Below are 17611 nucleotides of genomic sequence, written 5' to 3' on the forward strand. Positions count from 1 at the left end.
CGTTGAAACATTTATCGCAAAAAGCACATTTGAAAGGTTTTTCTCCAGAGTGTGTTCTCATGTGACTGTTAAGATGTGCTGCCTGGGTAAAACATTTTCCACATTCTTTGCATTTGTAAGGTCTTTCTCCAGTGTGAATTCTTTCATGCATTTTAAGAATTCCTGCCTGGTTAAAACACTTTTCACAGAATTTGCATTTGTAAGGTTTTTCTCCAGAGTGAGTTCTCATGTGACTGTTAAGATGTGCTGCCTGGGTAAAACATTTTCCACATTCTTTGCATTTGTAAGGTTTTTCACCAGTATGAATTCTTTCATGTCTTTTAAGAATTCCTGCCTGGTTAAAACACTTTTCACAAAATTTGCACACATAGGGTCTTTTTCCAGTGTGAATTCTTTCATGTATTTTAAGATGTCCTGCCTCACCAAAACACTTTCCACATTCTTTGCATTTGTAAGGTCTTTCTCCAGTGTGAATTCTTTCATGTATTTTAAGAATTCCTGCCTGGTTAAAACACTTTTCACAGAATTTGCATTTGTAAGGTTTTTCTCCAGAGTGTGTTCTCATGTGACTGTTAAGATGTGCTGCCTGGGTAAAACATTTTCCACATTCTTTGCATTCGTAAGGTTTTTCACCAGTATGAATTTTTTCATGTGTTTTAAGATTTCCTGCATCGCTAAAACACTTTTCACAAAATCTGCATACAAAGGGTATTTCTCCAGTGTGAATTCGCTCGTGTCTTTTCAAGTTATGAGCTACGTTGAAACATTTATCGCAATAAGCACATTTAAAGGGTCTTTCTCCAGTGTGAATTCGCTCGTGTCTTTTCAAGCTACGAGCTACGTTGAAACATTTATCGCAATAAGCACATTTAAAGGGTTTTACACCTGTGTGAGTTCGGAAGTGGTTTACAAGTTTGGTATTTGTTGCAAAAAGTTTCCTACAATTCTTGCATTTGTGTTTCTTGAAGTGAATCCTAGACAAATGTGTATTAAGCTTATGACGGTTTTTGAACAACTTTTCGCAAATGTGACATCGAAACTCCATGTTGTTGTTTTTCAATTTTTCCTTCTTTGCATCGTTCTTAGGAGCATCCATTTGATCCAAGTCTCTTTGTTTTTTACAATCAGACTCTTCACTTACAGGTTGATGTTCTTGTGATGACCAATCTGTAATCGTGGTAACAGAATCATCAGAAAATCCATCATCGCTTTCATATTTTAAATCTTTCGACGCAAATTTAAACTCACAGTTTGACATATTTTCTCTCCTAAACATTAAAAAAATTAGTTATATATTTAGTCATGGTGTCATCAAAGCATGATTGTGTCAAAAATAGAAAGAGCAAGTTGAACTATGAAAACACAACACAAGTCTGTTGTAATAGTGTACCTTGCAAAGAGCTACACTCTTTACTTCTAACTTACTGTATTATGCGCGGCCATATTTCCTAGTTCTAACTTTATATATTACCAACAATTACTTTGGTTTATAAATACAAACAAAATCAGTAAACCAATGAAACAGTTAAGTCAGCATTCTAGCAATTTAACTAACCAAAATATTATAGGATCAGAGTGGCGTAATTATCGACATAGGCATTTTAAAAACTCTAATCTGCAATTAGAATTTAACGATAACGAAATACTCAGAACTACTGAATCAGCCAGCAACAAAAGTAGTTAACAATAAAAACAAACTAAAGCATTAGCAGCAGAAAACAAGCAAACTTGTGACGTAATCGTCGGAATATAATTTTTGCAAAGTTTTAGCAACAGTTTAACATGTATTATGCCCCCAAACACATTTCTTAACTTCTAAATTCATGTTTCAATCGCAAACAACCAAACCTTCGTGGAAGGATTATTAAAACAACCTTACTTTAAATTAACCATTGGATATAAGGTGACTAAAAGATTCTAATTTATCTAGATAACCGGTTTAAAAATGGTAATGCAAACATTAGTAACTTAATAAAATCTAACCTGCACATCTAAAAACACAAGTACAACCTGAACGTAAAAGCCACACAAAACATCACAGAGTCGCAAGTGGCTCTACTAAGTTATTAGAAAGGTACAAACTTCTTCAAAATACTCTACCGATTGTAACAGTTACTTGGAAGTTGCAATATTTTTGATTTTCTGTCACATGGCTTGGTATAATAAAATAGCTCCTATTTATTTTCACTGTGACAACTTGCTGCGGTTTACTGCCAAGAAAATAGACTTAAAAGTAAGAGCCCTAAAAGTTCACCTGCACTAGCTCGCTCAATCACTTGATCTAAGTTAGCTCTCAAAAGCCTCAGGCTATATTACTAGCAAGCGTGCGCACTGGAGCGTAGCAGCAAAGCGTGACCAACAAAAGAAGGTTTAATCAGTTGCTGCTCCAGTTTTCGATGCTGCTTTTCAAATGGTCTTTTTCTTATATTGCTGTTTAAATTATACTTAACTTGCTTCCACTGATTATACTATCATCATAGATAATGCTGAATGTTAACATATATTACTACTAAAGGGAAGAATGCAGCTCGAAATTATATTACTGCCATGTTAAAGCAACACTTTAACCTACCTGTGTTAAACTAAATGCCACTGCACGCATTACAGAAGTACAACTAAGCACATTGCACAACTCGTATAACCAAAAACTTCCGTTTTGTTGAGCTCCAAACGTCCCGCATGGTTGGTTCTATTAAACGCATGGACGGCTTTATGTAACGGAAGACTGTGTTTTATGTAACGCATGATTAGGTTTATGTACGAGCTAGGAATAAAATGGAAAATTTGTTTTGGAAATCATATTGATGTAAACCATCCCCACAGTTAATAGTTATTTCTAGTTGTTGATATTTGCACAGATATTTATGTATTTTTCAGTGTTTTTTATTGTGACTTGGCTCCACAATTCATAAGTTTTATTCATATTTCAATGGAAATGGAATATAAAGTATAAGAGGTGTTTTTTGTTTTATATCAATTGGTGCTAGCGGGACTACTTTGGTGTGAAGTACAGACTAACTAAAATCTAGTAAAACTGGTAATGTAACCAAGGCTGCTCAGTGAAAGGAAAAAAAAAACGTTTAGTGTATTGCTAGAACGTAAAACTGTATTGTGTGCAATCAATATACATAGCTACATATTCTATAACTCAACCATCTCAAACCAAATAAACAGCTGTGTTATGACAAGACAGGAGTGCACAACGTCTTAAAAATATTGCGTTTTGTAAAGCAACAACAGGTTATATTTGTGTATTCCCTTCACTTAACAAGACTGTTAAATTTTAAAATACGAAAAGTAAAAGTCATTACAGCGTTTAAAACGAATTGTACGCATAAATGGTATAGGGGTAATTACAACGATCAACATTTCACTATTAATTACTTAGTTTCAATAAATATGGAAAACGAAAAGTAAAGGTGTTTGGTGGATTACCAGAACATAAAATCGAATTATGTTTTTTTGCGCATCAACACACATAGTTCTACATTTTACAAAGCAAACAACTTATACCAAATAAAACAGCTGTGTAATGAAAAGACAGGGGTACACGAAGTCCTAACAACATTGCGTTTTATAAAACAACAACAGTTTATATTTGTGTATTCCCTTTACTTAACAAGACTGCTTAGATTTTAAAATACGAAAAGTAAAAGTCATTACGGCGCTTGAAACAAATTTTATACATAAATGGTTATGGGTAGTTATTAGAAACGCTTCATTTAACACTATTGCGACTAGAAAAAGAACTAAATGAAATAAAGATTCCACAAAACATCCTAATTAATTGGTTCGTCCTACTTTTGCCGAAGTGGCGTAAAATACAGCAAAGGAAGTTGCAATTCGATATGTTCAAAGCTCGCACATTTTCACATTTCCTTTAAATTGCCGCTATTTTATTATATTTTTTACAACAATTGATTTATTTATTTTCTGTGTTTTGGTTCGCAATTTTATACTTAAAAAGTTTTACAAGTTTATTTTTGTAAGATTTAAAACTACTCATAAGTTTTGTTATCAAAGTTTTTCTTCTCTAGAGTGCATACTTTTGTGTCTATTAAGATTTGATATCCGGCTAAAACACTTTCCACATTCTTCACACTTGTAGGGTTTTTCACCAGTGTGAATTGTTTCATGATCTTTAAGACTTCCTGTCTGGCGAAAACACTTTCCACAAACTTTGCATTCGTAAGGTTTTTCTCCAGTGTGAATTCTGTCATGTCTTTTAAGATGTCCTGCCTCACTAAAACACTTTCCACATTGTTTGCATTCGTAAGGTTTTTCACCAGTGTGAATTCTTTCATGATTTTTAAGTTGTCCTGCCTGGTTAAAACATTTTCCACATTGTTTGCATTCGTAAGGTTTCTCACCAGTGTGAATTCTTTCATGTTTTTTAAGAGTTGAGGCACGAGCATAGCATTTTTCACAATATTTGCAGTCATATGGTTTTTCTCCAGTATGAATTCGCATGTGGATTTCAAGTTCGAAAACTATTCCAAAATATTTCCCACAAACCTTGCATTTGTGTTTCTTGAAGTGAACTTTTAATAAATGCTGTTTTAGTGCGTGACAAATCATGAAACATTTTCCACATTCTTTGCATTTGTATGGTTTTTCTTCGGTGTGAATTCTTGCATGAAATTGAAGACTTCCTGCATGGTTAAAACATTTCCGGCAAGATTTGCATTCATAAGGTTTTCCTCCAGTGTGAATCCGTTCGTGTACTTTCAAATTTTTAGCTAGACTGAAACATTTAACGCAATACGTACATTTAAAAGGCTTTTCTCCAGTGTGGATTCTCATGTGGTTGGTAAGATTTTGAATAGTTCCAAAAAATTTGCTACAAACCTTGCATTTGTGTTTCTTAAAATGAACTGTTGACAAATGTTTAGTGAGAGAGTATTGACTTTTAAAGCACTTTTCGCAAATGTGACATCGGAACTCTATTTCTATTTTGTTTTTGAGGTAACTTGATTTTGTTTCGTGTTCCTTCATTTTTTCATTCTTTTCGGGAACAATTTGTTGTACTTCTCAATCAGATTCTTCACTTACAGGTTGATGTTTTTGTGATGACCAATCTGTAATCGTGGCAACAGAATCATTAGAATATCCATCATCGCTTTTTTATCAAATCCGTCGTAACAAAATCGCTTTGCTGCTTTGACATGTTTTAATTTTACTTCTGAAAAGTAACAAGTAGCTCACTAATAACACGAAGCACTGTGTATCCACGACCTTTTGACAATGCTCTTATATTGTAATGTATACCTATAGTGTTTTTCATTAATGCAACTGAGCTAATCCCACTTTTCACATGTTGCTTAATTTTTATTTACTTCTCAAGCGCAAATCTGTGCCATTATTGTTTTGTCAACACTTACCGAACCCGAACCTTTTACTAACTTGTAAAATAACAACGCAACAACACCATGGAAAAAAGTCTATAACGAATATCGCAACGAGACTAACAGCTGGATCTTAACTTTGTTGCAATAACAATATTATTTTTTCTTCTTTACTTACAGATTAAAATGTAACATTATGTTCAAAACTGCATAGCTAGTATAAGGAGCAAGGTATTCAAATACATTCTCTCGTTAATATAGCGCCCATTATTCAAAAGCTGTTAGGTAAGTCCTTTATTAATTAATGCGTAAAGTTGCAAAATTAGTAAAACAGCCCAACTAGAGTTAAACGTAAGGTTCAGTGACCTGCAAGCCGCCCAATATGACATTTACCAGCTCTGTATACAACCCTACACATATAAGCTGCTGAACGTAATGTACACTGGTGCACTTTACTCAAAGGCTCTAACGTCCTATAATGGTTTATCACTGTTGACAACTGTATTGATATACAAAGCTTGGACCTGCTGCCTAGATGTGGTTCCTATATACCTGGCTGTCGTATGCAAACTAAAATATAAGCAATGTTGAACGCTTTTATCGCACATTGTTACTTTACGTACAACTGCCTGCATTATAGATGTGCGACTATGTACACTGTACAGCTTGTCTGAAAGCAATAACTTCCGTTTCCGCACGCCCGAAACGCATTATAGATGGTTTTATAAAGCGCAAAGCTGGCTTCACATATAAACAAGGTTATTTATTGTTGGTTACTTATGAACAGTCACGCTGTTATTATTATTTTTACATTTTGCAGTTTCTATACTTGTCGAAATAAACAAGCTTTCGTTTTCTCAGGCCCGAAACGCATGGATGATTCTATACAACGCATGACTGGTTTTACATACATACAGCCTTAGCGTAGATAGTAAAAAATCTAGATCAACATTTAAGTATTAGTTGTTAAGTTTTTTAACATATAAATATTAGGTGCTCACGAAAACGAAAAGCAAAGGTGTTTGGTGTATTGTTAGAACATAAAATTTTAATGTGTTGTTTCTGCACATCAATATACATAGATCCACATTCAATGAATCAAACAGCTGGAAAGGAAAGACAGTGGTGTACAACGCCGTGCTGTCTGCTTGGGTGAACACAAACCAGTATTAAGGCAAAGTTAACGGAAACAAAGTTCACTAAAACGGCTACAAATAAAATATGCATTTTACAGAGGTGGGTAAACTGTGGCTTGCAGGCCACAAGGGGCTGTTTGAGATAGTGGTTTCAAAAAAAAATAAAGGTTACACATAAATTAATTGCGTTTTGGTTACACATAAATTAATTGCGTACATTTTTACAGCACACTAGTACAGTAATGTTATTTTTACATAAATTTTTTTTTTCAATCAGGTGGCAGTCTTACGACTGAAGAAAACCTTTTGTCGTGACACCAATTATAACGAAGAACAAACGGTTTTAAGGAACAACACGTAATGACTCAATATTGGACACTAGAAGGAATTTCCATCAAACTCTACAAGAAGCTAACAAGATGTCAAGCACAGCGTTTAATAAAAGGAAAGATTCAGAGCAAATTAAATCAGAATGTCCGAACAGAATGTAATTCAACAAACTAGCATTAGACAAGGAATACAACGCAGTCGGTGACATCACAGAATTAACGACAAACAGAGAACAAATTGCGCTCATTAAAACGGACCTTTCGGCGGTTAAAAGTGGACACTCAAAAAACAAATGTATTGGAGTTTCAGAAGCCTCGCAAAAACAAGTACGAAACGTATATGTTATATTCAGTGGACTGTATATGTTATTATTCAGTGGCCTAATCTCAACATACAAAGAACAGCAGTAATTTTAGGATTATTTCCGTAAAGGTGGTGTGTATTGGTCGATTTAAAGAAAAAATGACGTTTAATATTTTTTAAATTATTGAAACTGAAGATACAGCCCGCAATTTCGCCGGAGACTATTTCAGAGTCGAATTGACTTGCAAACAAACGAGTTATGTATCATTTGGGTTTTCGAGCGGACTACGGGCATTGTTAATGGGTAGCGAAACTCGTAGCTAACAATATATTTTATAAATTTAGGTATGTATGATTGTAAGTACGATGGTCCAATGTGATGAATTAACTTAAAGAATAGTGACAAAGCATGAATTTTTCGTCTCAAATGAAGAGGAGTCAGACCAAGGTCAAGTAGAATTTTACTGTGCGATGTGGTTCTCATACACCCTAGAATTAGCTTAGCTGAATCGCATTGAACACTTTCAAGTAGGTCACTCTCGGACTTACTACAATTGTCATAAATTATGTCCGCGTATTCCAGTATTGGAAGAATATGAGCTTTGTAGAAGACAAGGAGTATGTGGCGCGAAACAGTTGTGGAAATTTACGTAGAATGTTTAGGCGGGTACGTGCTTTATGTCAAGAGCCCTCACGTGGTTGCATGAATATATACTTCAAATAATTTAATGCGAATGTTTAAACTCATGAATTGTGGAATGCAAGTTACGCGAAAACGTGACGTCACAAAGCGAATTTATTTCTTTATTTAACAATATACCTGATGCATGCCATTTATCAAGGGTATTCGCCATTTTATATCTTAATGTTTAAGCTTCAATCACTTTAACATAATAGATATATTAAAAACATTATCTAATAGTGCGTAATTACAGCAAAATGTAAAAAGCCTTTGTAATGACATTTTATTCTATACTACAGGATATAAATCACTGTGGAGAACAACATGCAATCTTATTTCATGATTTTTTTTTCACAAAAATGAATGTATCATTAATTTGAAGTTATACTTAAAGGCTTAAGTTCAACAATCTCGTTTAGATTTTCTCATTTGTTATTCTTTACTATTAAGATTTGAAATTTTTTTTCTGTTTTGCCATTACCTGTGTGTTTCAATTGCAAAACTTCAACGAGAAACTTCAGATGTTTAATGAACAAACACCTTTATATATACTTATTACACGTAGCGTTTTTATATCACAACACTTAACATTTGTATATTCCTTCACGCAACAATCCAAAACTAAAAGTCATATCACAGCGTTTGAAACGCATTATACATATAAATTGTATAAGAATAATTACAAACGCATTATTAACACCATTGCGACGAAAAAATGAACAGGAGGAAATAAGATTTCACAACTTTAAGCAACTGTTTGAATAATATTAATGGATAGCGCAAAATGAATAGAGCTAATGCGGGTTTAGTGCAAAAAACAAGCAAAAATTTGCTCGTTATTGATTTAATAAATTAAATATATCCTTATTAAGTGATCCTTCCTTTTGACTTTTGCTGAAGTGGCATAAAGTACATCATAGGAAGTTATGCAGCAATATATGTTTGAAGCTCGCGCATATTCACATTTCCTTTTGCAATTATATTTAAAATTTTACAATCATTGTGTGTTTCATTTCCGGTAAACCAATTTCCACGTTTAATATATTAGAAACTTTTTTACAGGTATAACTATTTGTGAGATGTAACACTATAATTACCAGTTTTGTTTTTAAAATGTTTCTTCTTTAGAGTGCGTTCTTTTGTGTCTATTAAGATTTGATGCCCAGCGAAAACACTTTCCACATTGTTTGCATTCGTAAGGTCTTTTTCCAGTGTGTGTTCTTTCATGTTTTTTAAGGGTTGAGGCACGGGCAAAGCATTTTCCACATCCTTTACATTTGTATGGTTTTTCTCCGGTGTGAATTCTTTCATGTGCTTCAAGATGTCCTACCTGGGTAAAACATTTGTCACAATATTTGCACTCATACGGTCTTTCCCCATTGTGGATTCGTTCGTGTACTTTCAATATTTGAGCTCTGTTGAAACGTTTATCGCAATTATAACATTTAAAGGGATTTTCTCCAGTGTGAATTCTTTCATGTTTTTTGAGATTTGATGCCAGGCTAAAACACTTTCCACAAACTTTGCATTTATAAGGGCGTTCACCAGTGTGAATTCTTTCATGTCTTTTAAGAAGTCCTGCCTGGTTGAAACACTTTCCACATTGTTTGCACTCATATGGCCTTTCCCCAGAGTGAATTCGCATGTGAACTACAAGTGCGGAAAATGTTGCAAAAAGTTTCTCACAAACTTTGCATTTGTGTTTCTTGAAGTGAAATACAGACAAGTGTGCATTAAGCTTATGACGTTTTTTGAACAACTTTTCGACAACTTTTTTTTAAGACGCGGTCTTTTCGAATATCAACAATTTGAACTTTAAAAATAGTCTACTGACATTCTGTAATACAAAAATGCCTAAGCAAGCTAAATCTATCGCCAAAAAACACGATTTACTTTTTATAATCCATAAAACAAAATAAAGTTAAATTTTATTTTTTTAGTTTAAAATAAAAATGGCCCTAGTTATTATAGTTTATTTATTGTTGGGAACTTATGGACAGTCGTGCTGTTATTATTAGTATCACATTTCGTTCTTATCCCAAATGTCTCTGAAATAACAAGTTGTCGTTTTCATAAGCCGTCACGCATGGATGGTTCTATATAACGCATGGCTGGTTCTATATACATACAGCCTCAGCGTAGATAGTAAAAAATCTAGATCAACATTTAAGTATTAGTTGTTAAGTTTTTTAACATATAAATATTAGGTGCTCAGGAAAACGAAAAGCAAAGGTGTTTGGTGTATTGCTAGAACATAAAATTTTAATGTGTTTTTTCTGCGCATCATTATACACAGTTCCACAATCCATAAATCAAGCAACTTGTACCAAATAAAACTACTGTGTAATGAAGACCGGGGTATACAACACCGTGCTGTCGTTGGGCGAACTCAAACCAGAAGTAAGTCAAAGTTCACTGAAACAACGCGATGTATTTCGTATATTATCCAGGTATAAATAAAATATATATTTACAAAGGTTGGTAAACTGTGGCTCGCAGGCCACATGCGGCTCTTTTATATATTTTTACATAATTCCGCAACACTAGTTTATCCTGTGTTGTAGCATTTCAGTGTTGCTGCTTTAAAAAACGAAAACACGACGATGTTCGGCTGTTGTAATGGCCTTAAAGAACCCATTCGGTAAAAGGACAATAATATTCATTTGTTTTTATGTTTAACCATTCTGTTGTGGCTTCAGAGCCCTCGCGTGGTTGCATGAATACATACTTTAATTAATTAAATGCGGATGTTTAAACTCATGAATTGTGGAATGTAAGTTACACGAAAACGTGACGTCACAAAACTGCTCAGTCAAAATTATCTGCGAACTATAAAACAAAATAGTTTAATTATTTTTTAAATTTAACTTAATAATATCAAATTTTTTAAAATTAGAAATTTAGGTAAACCTTAAGACAGTAACACAAAAAATGAAATGGAAAAGTAAACGGAAACAAGAGAAACCAGCCAATCCAAGTTTATTAACTTTGTTTAGATTGCTGCGCAACTTTAGTTAAACGAAAATTACCATGTATAAGATAGAAAAGGGAAATCATGTTGCGTGAAAGCTGTTATCAGTAGTCCCACCCACATCACGCAAAGATAAAACAAAGATCTGAATTCCCATCTATTGATGTTGTAACAAGAAGTCGAAAGTAACACTTTACATTTTTACGATTGTTGGAAATTTGTAACGTAAATTATTTATTTGTCTATTTAACAACATACCCGACGTATGCCTTATATTAAGGGCATACGCCATTTTATAACTTAATGTTTAGGTTTCGTTACATTAAAATAAGAGATATATTAAAAATATTATCTAATAGTGCGTAATTCCAGCAATATGTAAAAAGCCTTTGTAATGACATTATATTCAATACCACAGGATATGTTGTAAAATCACTATGAGTGTTTTAAAAGCCGCCTATCACAACCTATAACATTAAAATGTATGAGAACAACGGCAATCTAAGTTCAAATGTTTTCTATTTGTGTCTTTTAAAAGTTTTTGAAAAGGAAAATTTTACGAAAAAGATTGTAATAATGTGTATTACTAATTGGAAGTTATACTTAAAGTCGTAAATTTTTGTTCAACAATCTCGTTTCGATTTTCTCCTTTGTTACTTCTTTATTATTAAGATTTTTGGTTTAAATTCTCCACATATATTTCACTCAAATGTTTTTTTCTGTTCTGTTAATTCCTGTGTGTTTTAATTGCAAAATTTCACCAAGAAACTTCATATGTTGAACAAACACCTTTACATATACTTAATTACACGTAGCGTTGTTATAACACAACACTTAGCATTTGTATATTCCTTCACGCAACAATCCAAAAAGAAAAGTCATCACAGCGTTTGAGCGACGAGAAAAAAAGACCAGGAAATAATATTTCATAACTTAAAGGAACTTTTTAATAACAATAAAGGATAACGCAAAATGAACAGAGCTTTTAGGGGTTTAGTGCGAAAAACAAGAAAAAATCTGCTCATTTATTGATTTAATAATTTGAATATATCCTCATTAAGTGATCTTTCCTTTTTACTTTTGCTGAAGTGGCATAAAGTACATCATAGGACGTTATGCATCAATATATGTTTGAAGCTCGCGCATGTTCATATTTCCTTTTGCAATTATATTTACAATTTTACAAGCATTGTTGCGTTTCATTTCATGTAAAACAATTTCTGCCTTTAATGTATAAGAAGAGGTTTGGTTTTAACTATTTGTGAGATTTTACACTAATCGCAAGTTTTGTATTTAAAATGTTTCTTCTCTAGAGTGCGTTCTTTTGTGTCTATTATGATTTGTTACCCAGCTAAAACACTTTCCACATTCTTCACATTTGTAAGGTTTTTCACCAGTGTGAACTCTTTCATGATTTTTAAGATTTCCTGCCTGGGTAAAACATCTTCCACAATCTTTGCATTCATAAGGTCTTTCTCCAGTGTGAATCCGTTCGTGTACTTTCAAAATTTTAGCTAGACTGAAATATTTAACGCAATACTTACATTTAAAAGGTTTTTCGCCAGTGTGGATTGTCATATGGTTGTTAAGAGTTTGAACGGTTCCAAAAGATTTGCGACAAACCTTGCATTTGTGTTTCTTAAAATGAACTGTTGACAAATGTTTAGTGAGAAAGTTTTTACTTTTAAAGCACTTTTCGCAAACGTAACATCGGAACTCTATTTTGTTTTTTAAGTAACTTGATTTTGTTTTGTGTTTCCTGTTTTTTTCCTTCTTTTGGGAAACAATTTGTCCTTCGCAATCAGATTCTTTACTTTCTTGTGATGACCAATTTATTATAGTCGAAATAGAATCATCAGAAAATCCATTATCGCTTTCTTTTATCAAATCGGTAGTTACAAATTTGATTTGGTGCTTTGACATGTTTTTAACTTCTAGAAAATACTGATTGCCTAATAATTATCTAATCACAATAAATTATAAAACCAAAGATGGCCAACCTTTAGATACCAAGAACCACATTCCTTACTTCTAACTTTCTATATTATGCCCCAAAACACATTCCCTACTTTTATCTTACTGTTTTATCCGCAAATGGTTTCTAAATACAAACCAAGTCAGTTACCAATGAAACAGTAAAGTCAGCAATCCAGCAATTTAACTTATCAAACTATTATAGGAACTGCGGTGTAGTTATCGACGTTAACATTTAAAACACTCTTATCTGCAATTAGAATTACACGAAAACGAATTACTTACAACCAGACTTGGACAGCTAGATTTATTTTACCTTTTTTAAAATTAGAGCATTTTGTTGTTTTGAAATTAGATTAGAATTAGAATTAGATCGTTTGAGATTTCTGAAATTATATTAGAGGAATTAGAATTACCGAATACCTAAAAAAACAAATTTGAACTAGAATCACATATAATTATTTACATTCAACTAAATTTAATCGCAAATTATTCTTACAAGAACGCGAATGGTAAATATGCATGTGGTAATTTTATGCCGTTTTATGCTTTTTAGACTGTAAAAATTACATAAAATTCGTTTTAATCAAATAGTTTTAATTGATTTTCTGTGTTTGTTAACTGAGAGACTAAAAATACCGTTTGACAAAGTAGAATTTTTGGAAAAATCCGAGTTAGCTTAAAACTAGAATTATCTAGTTGTCCAAGTTTGCACGCACTGTGTACGCACGACCTTTTGCCAATGATTTTTCATTCACTTTTACTTATGCGTCTTAATTTTTAAATACATATTAAGCGCAAATGTGTCACCAGACTATTATTGTTATTTATAAAGAGGGTTCTTCCGACAATAATTTATTCTGTACCGACGTTTCGATAACCTATCCAGGTAATCTTCATCAGGGCATATAAACTTGTAACCTTGCAGAGGTATATATACAGTAAAGAAAAACGACGAAAAAACAAGGTGGCAAAACGAGGCGAAAAAAGAAAACAAGGCGCGAATAACGTGAAAACCGGCTGCAGCCTTCTAATGGCCGCTGCTGCACAAAAATTGATAGGAAGGTGCAAGAAATGTATCTTGCTTAACGTTCGTGGTGTTAGAATGAGTGTGTATCGCCCAGGATTCTAAGAAGACACGGCGGTGGTAATCTCCTTCTCTAGTTACAATCGAAGCACATCCAAAGTCGATGTCATGATGTTGCTTTGTCGCGTGACTGGACAAAGCAGATTTCGACGCATCATGTTGCCGGACATATCGTTGAATTCTTTCCTTCTCGTATTAAATGCTCGTCCCGTTTCCCCAATGTACACTGCGGAACATTCTGCACAGGGAATACAATAAACCACCCCCTTTGTGTCAAATATATCCACGGGGTCTTTGGGTCGGGAAATCATCCTGCCCAGGGTCTGATATGGTGTTACCGCCACTGTTAAACCAAAATCGCGTAACATGCGCTGGACAACTTTTGTTAAATTTGGAATATACGGTAAAACTACTAATCCATCCGTTTGGCGTCGAGTCACCATGGAGTCCGAAAAGGGCGGTTGCATACCGTTTCTCGACGTATTGGTGGGACGATTGGCGAATGGGCAGGTGAAAACACAGGTGTACCGTAAACCGACGAACACGGACAGGGTCTTGCACTTCACATCTCATCACCCACTTGGTCACAAACGTGCGGTCGTGCATACCTTGATAAATCGAGCCAGACGCTTCACAAGCGATCCGACGGACCTTGTCCACGAATTATCGCACGTACGCGCAGCTCTACGCCGTAATGGGTACCCCAAGTGGATGCTTAAAGAACCTCGTCGTAAATCAGAGACGCGACGCCAAACGGATGGATTAGTAGTTTTACCGTATATTCCAAATTTAACAGAAGTTGTCCAGCGCATGTTACGCGATTTTGGTTTAACAGTGGCGGTAACACCATATCAGACCCTGGGCAGGATGATTTCCCGACCCAAAGACCCCGTGGATATATTTGACACAAAGGGGGTGGTTTATTGTATTCCCTGTGCAGAATGTTCCGCAGTGTACATTGGGGAAACGAGACGAGCATTTAATACGAGAAGGAAAGAATTCAACGATATGTCCGGCAACATGATGCGTCGAAATCTGCTTTGTCCAGTCACGCGACAAAGCAAAGTCATGACATCGACTTTGGAGGTGCTTCGATTGTAACTAGAGAAGGAGATTACCACCGCCGTGTCTTCTTAGAATCCTGGGCGATACACACTCATTCTAACACCACGAACGTTAAGCAAGATACATTTCTTGCACCTTCCTATCAATTTTTGTGCAGTAGCGGCCATTAGAAGGCTGCAGCCGGTTTTCGCGTTTTTACATTATTCGCGCCTTGTTTTCTTTTTTCGCCTCGTTTTGCCACCTTGTTTTTTCGTCGTTTTTCTTTACTGTATATATACCTCTGCAAGGTTACAAGTTTATATGCCCTGATGAAGATTACCTGAATAGGTTATCGAAACGTCGGTACAGAATAAATTATTGTCGGAAGAACCCTCTTTATAATTAATATAATGCCTGGCAGCAACAGTATATTTATTATTGTTATGTTGCACAATTAACAGAAAAACGTTTCGTTTTCCGGAACCTTTCAATAGTGATTTCCTTTCTATCTTCAACCAAATTGTTAGTTTATCAGTAACTTATAAAATAACAACGCGACAACACTAGAGATAGACCGATGTTACCGATACTTTTGGCCGATATTTTAGTACGAAAATATGATCTAATTTTCCTGTACAACAAATAACTTACCCACTTTTTGATAAAAGAAAATTGGGTTTTAGCATCACGCCACGTTAATATGCAAAATAATAGTTAAATAATTTATAATACTGTAGCTATAGGTATATAAACTAAAACGTTATGTGGATTTTATTTTTTATTAGTTCAAATTTTAAACATTTTTCAGGTACATAAAAAATCGGTATCGGTTATCGGTCCAAAAAAGTGATATCGGCCGATCTCTAAACAACAACACAATGGAAAGATCTACACCGAATATCGAAACGAGACTAACAGCGTTCTCGTAGCTTTATGACAAACAATATTAAACAAATACTTTCTCCAGTTGATATATCGCCCTTTAAACATAAAGGTGTTAGGTAAGTGTCTTTATTAACTAATGTGTAAAGTTGCAAAAATAGTAAAACAGCCCAACTAGCGTTAAATGCAGCGATCAGTGTTTTGACATTAGAGATGTTTGTGCAATGCTTGTTAGTTAGGACCTGCAAGCCGCCCAACTAACATCACACTTACCAGCACTGTATACAACCCTACATATATAAGCTACTGAGCGTAATGTACACTGTTGCACTTTACTAAAAGGCTCTAACGTCCTATAATGGTTTATCACTGTTGACAACTGTGTTGATATACAAAGCTTGGAACTGCTACCTTGCTGTGTATAGATGCTATGTGCACACTACTTCACCTTATAATTCATAATCTTAAGCAATGTTAAACGCCTTCATCGCACATGGCTACTTTATGTTCCACTGTACAGCTTGTCTGAAACCAATAACTTCCGTTTCCGCAGGCCGGAAACGCGTGACTGGTTTTATAAAGCGCTAAGCTGGTTTTAGGCTTAGCGTAGGTTATTTATTGTTGGGAACTTATGAACAGTCACGCTGTTAATATTTTCACATTACTCAGTTTCGACAGATATCAATGAAAAAAGACGCTTTTGTTTGTTAAGTCCAAAACGCATGGCAGGTTTCACATACATACAGCTTTAGCGTAGGTAGTTTAAAATAATTATCCGAGTTTAATCCTGCTAATGCTGCTTTAAGAAATAGCTAAAGAACGCTTTTAAAAACAAAGTACTCCCTGACAATATGTACACTTGTACAGCACTGTCCTAGACCACTCATTCAAGTTTTATTGCGATTTTCTTGTGTTACAATGCTAATTGAATTTTCGATTTAACAAAACACTTCTTTGTCAAACTGCGAACTTCAAGTGATGAAGGTATCTGGGATTGTCGGAATGATTGATGGAACACATGCCTTATGAACAACTGGTACAAATGCTGCACACCACAGACGGAACTGATGAGTACATTCAAGTAACACATAAAAACATTATCGACGGTTGCACTTTAACTTTGTACTCAACGTTCGCGCAATATTTACATGTCGCCTTTGTTTAAGTCACAAAATAATTTCCCATCTTATTTACAAATAATAGTTTGTTTTGTTTTTTTGAATAGATTTTGTTCTCAATTTGTTCGTTCATTACGCTGGTGAATTTTTAAATAAAATATTATATCTAGAGTTTTTCTTCAAAGTTTGTTTTTAAATATTTCTCTTATAGCAGGGGTTCCTAAACTGGGGTCCATGGACCCCTTGGGGGTCCGTGAACTACTTTTAGGGGGTCCATGAAGGTCTAATTAAAGAACTAGTGTATGTAATTCATTTTTTAAAGAAAACACTTTAATTAAAAATTAGTTAGACTCCATTTAACTTTCACACTTTTCAGTGTTATGAAGTTTCTTGACTACCGGGGTCCATGCAAAGCAAAAAAAAATGTGTCTGTCGAGGTTTCCTGCCCGGCCAAAACACTTTCCACATTCTTTACATTTGTAAGGTTTTTCTCCAGTGTCTCATGACGTTTAAGATTTCCACTCTTGAAAAAACATTTCCCACATTCTTTGCATTTGTACAATTTTTATCCAGTGTGAATTCTTTTGTGTACTTTCAAGTTAGTTGAAATACTGAAACATTTTCCACAAACTTTGCACTTGTATGTTTTTTCTCCAATGTGAATTCGTTCATGTACTTCAAGGTATCAGCACGGTTAAAACACTTAGCGCTATGAACACATTTGTATTTTTTTTATCCA

The 17611-nt window shown here is 34.4% G+C and overlaps 4 protein-coding genes across 4 annotated transcripts in view; 1 reads left to right on the top strand and 3 right to left on the bottom strand.

Annotated features, from left to right (window-relative positions):
• LOC146166460 (uncharacterized) overlaps positions 1 to 1258 on the bottom strand; it is a 33830-nt gene extending 32572 nt beyond the window's left edge. The window contains exon 1 of the mRNA XM_083381616.1: positions 67 to 1258. Coding sequence (XP_083237742.1) covers positions 67 to 1258 — 1192 coding nt within the window. The remainder of the gene's footprint in view (positions 1 to 66) is intronic.
• Positions 1259 to 3815: 2557 nt separating this feature from the next.
• On the bottom strand, positions 3816 to 5114 carry LOC146166463 (uncharacterized). Its single transcript, XM_083381736.1, has 2 exons — positions 5053 to 5114; positions 3816 to 4744 (listed from the first exon to the last, which is right to left on the bottom strand). The coding sequence occupies exons 1-2, from the start codon at positions 5112 to 5114 to the stop codon at positions 4018 to 4020; spliced, it is 789 nt and encodes a 262-aa protein (XP_083237862.1). The 3' UTR covers positions 3816 to 4017.
• A 3790-nt stretch (positions 5115 to 8904) lies between these two features.
• Positions 8905 to 13998, bottom strand: LOC146166464 (uncharacterized). Its single transcript, XM_083382079.1, has 3 exons — positions 13910 to 13998; positions 12071 to 12286; positions 8905 to 9418 (listed from the first exon to the last, which is right to left on the bottom strand). The coding sequence occupies exons 1-3, from the start codon at positions 13996 to 13998 to the stop codon at positions 8905 to 8907; spliced, it is 819 nt and encodes a 272-aa protein (XP_083238205.1).
• A 271-nt stretch (positions 13999 to 14269) lies between these two features.
• On the top strand, positions 14270 to 14929 carry LOC146166465 (uncharacterized). Its single transcript, XM_083382665.1, has one exon. It carries the CDS (start codon positions 14270 to 14272, stop codon positions 14927 to 14929), a length of 660 nt encoding a protein of 219 aa, XP_083238791.1.
• The last annotated feature ends 2682 nt before the right edge of the window (positions 14930 to 17611 follow it).

This window comes from Ascidiella aspersa, chromosome 1, assembly GCF_963924565.1.
Source record: "Ascidiella aspersa chromosome 1, kaAscAspe10.2, whole genome shotgun sequence".
NCBI classification, from domain to species: Eukaryota; Metazoa; Chordata; class Ascidiacea; order Phlebobranchia; family Ascidiidae; genus Ascidiella; species Ascidiella aspersa.

What these genes read in the sequence shown, in the direction of transcription:
- LOC146166463 (XM_083381736.1), bottom strand. Translation starts at nt 5,114, where the DNA reads ATGGATATTCTAATGATTCTGTTGCCACGATTACAGATTGGTCATCAC. An exon ending in CATCACAAAAACATCAACCT is followed by an intron (nt 4,745 to 5,052) that starts GTAAGTGAAGAA and finishes TAAATGTTTCAG; the next exon opens with TCTAGCTAAAAATTTGAAAG.
- LOC146166465 (XM_083382665.1), top strand. Translation starts at nt 14,270, where the DNA reads ATGGAGTCCGAAAAGGGCGGTTGCATACCGTTTCTCGACGTATTGGTG.
- LOC146166464 (XM_083382079.1), bottom strand. Translation starts at nt 13,998, where the DNA reads ATGTCCGGCAACATGATGCGTCGAAATCTGCTTTGTCCAGTCACGCGA. An exon ending in ACTTTGGATGTGCTTCGATT is followed by an intron (nt 12,287 to 13,909) that starts GTAACTAGAGAA and finishes TAAATATTTCAG; the next exon opens with TCTAGCTAAAATTTTGAAAG. An exon ending in AGAACGCACTCTAGAGAAGA is followed by an intron (nt 9,419 to 12,070) that starts AACATTTTAAAT and finishes CTCTGGGGAAAG; the next exon opens with GCCATATGAGTGCAAACAAT.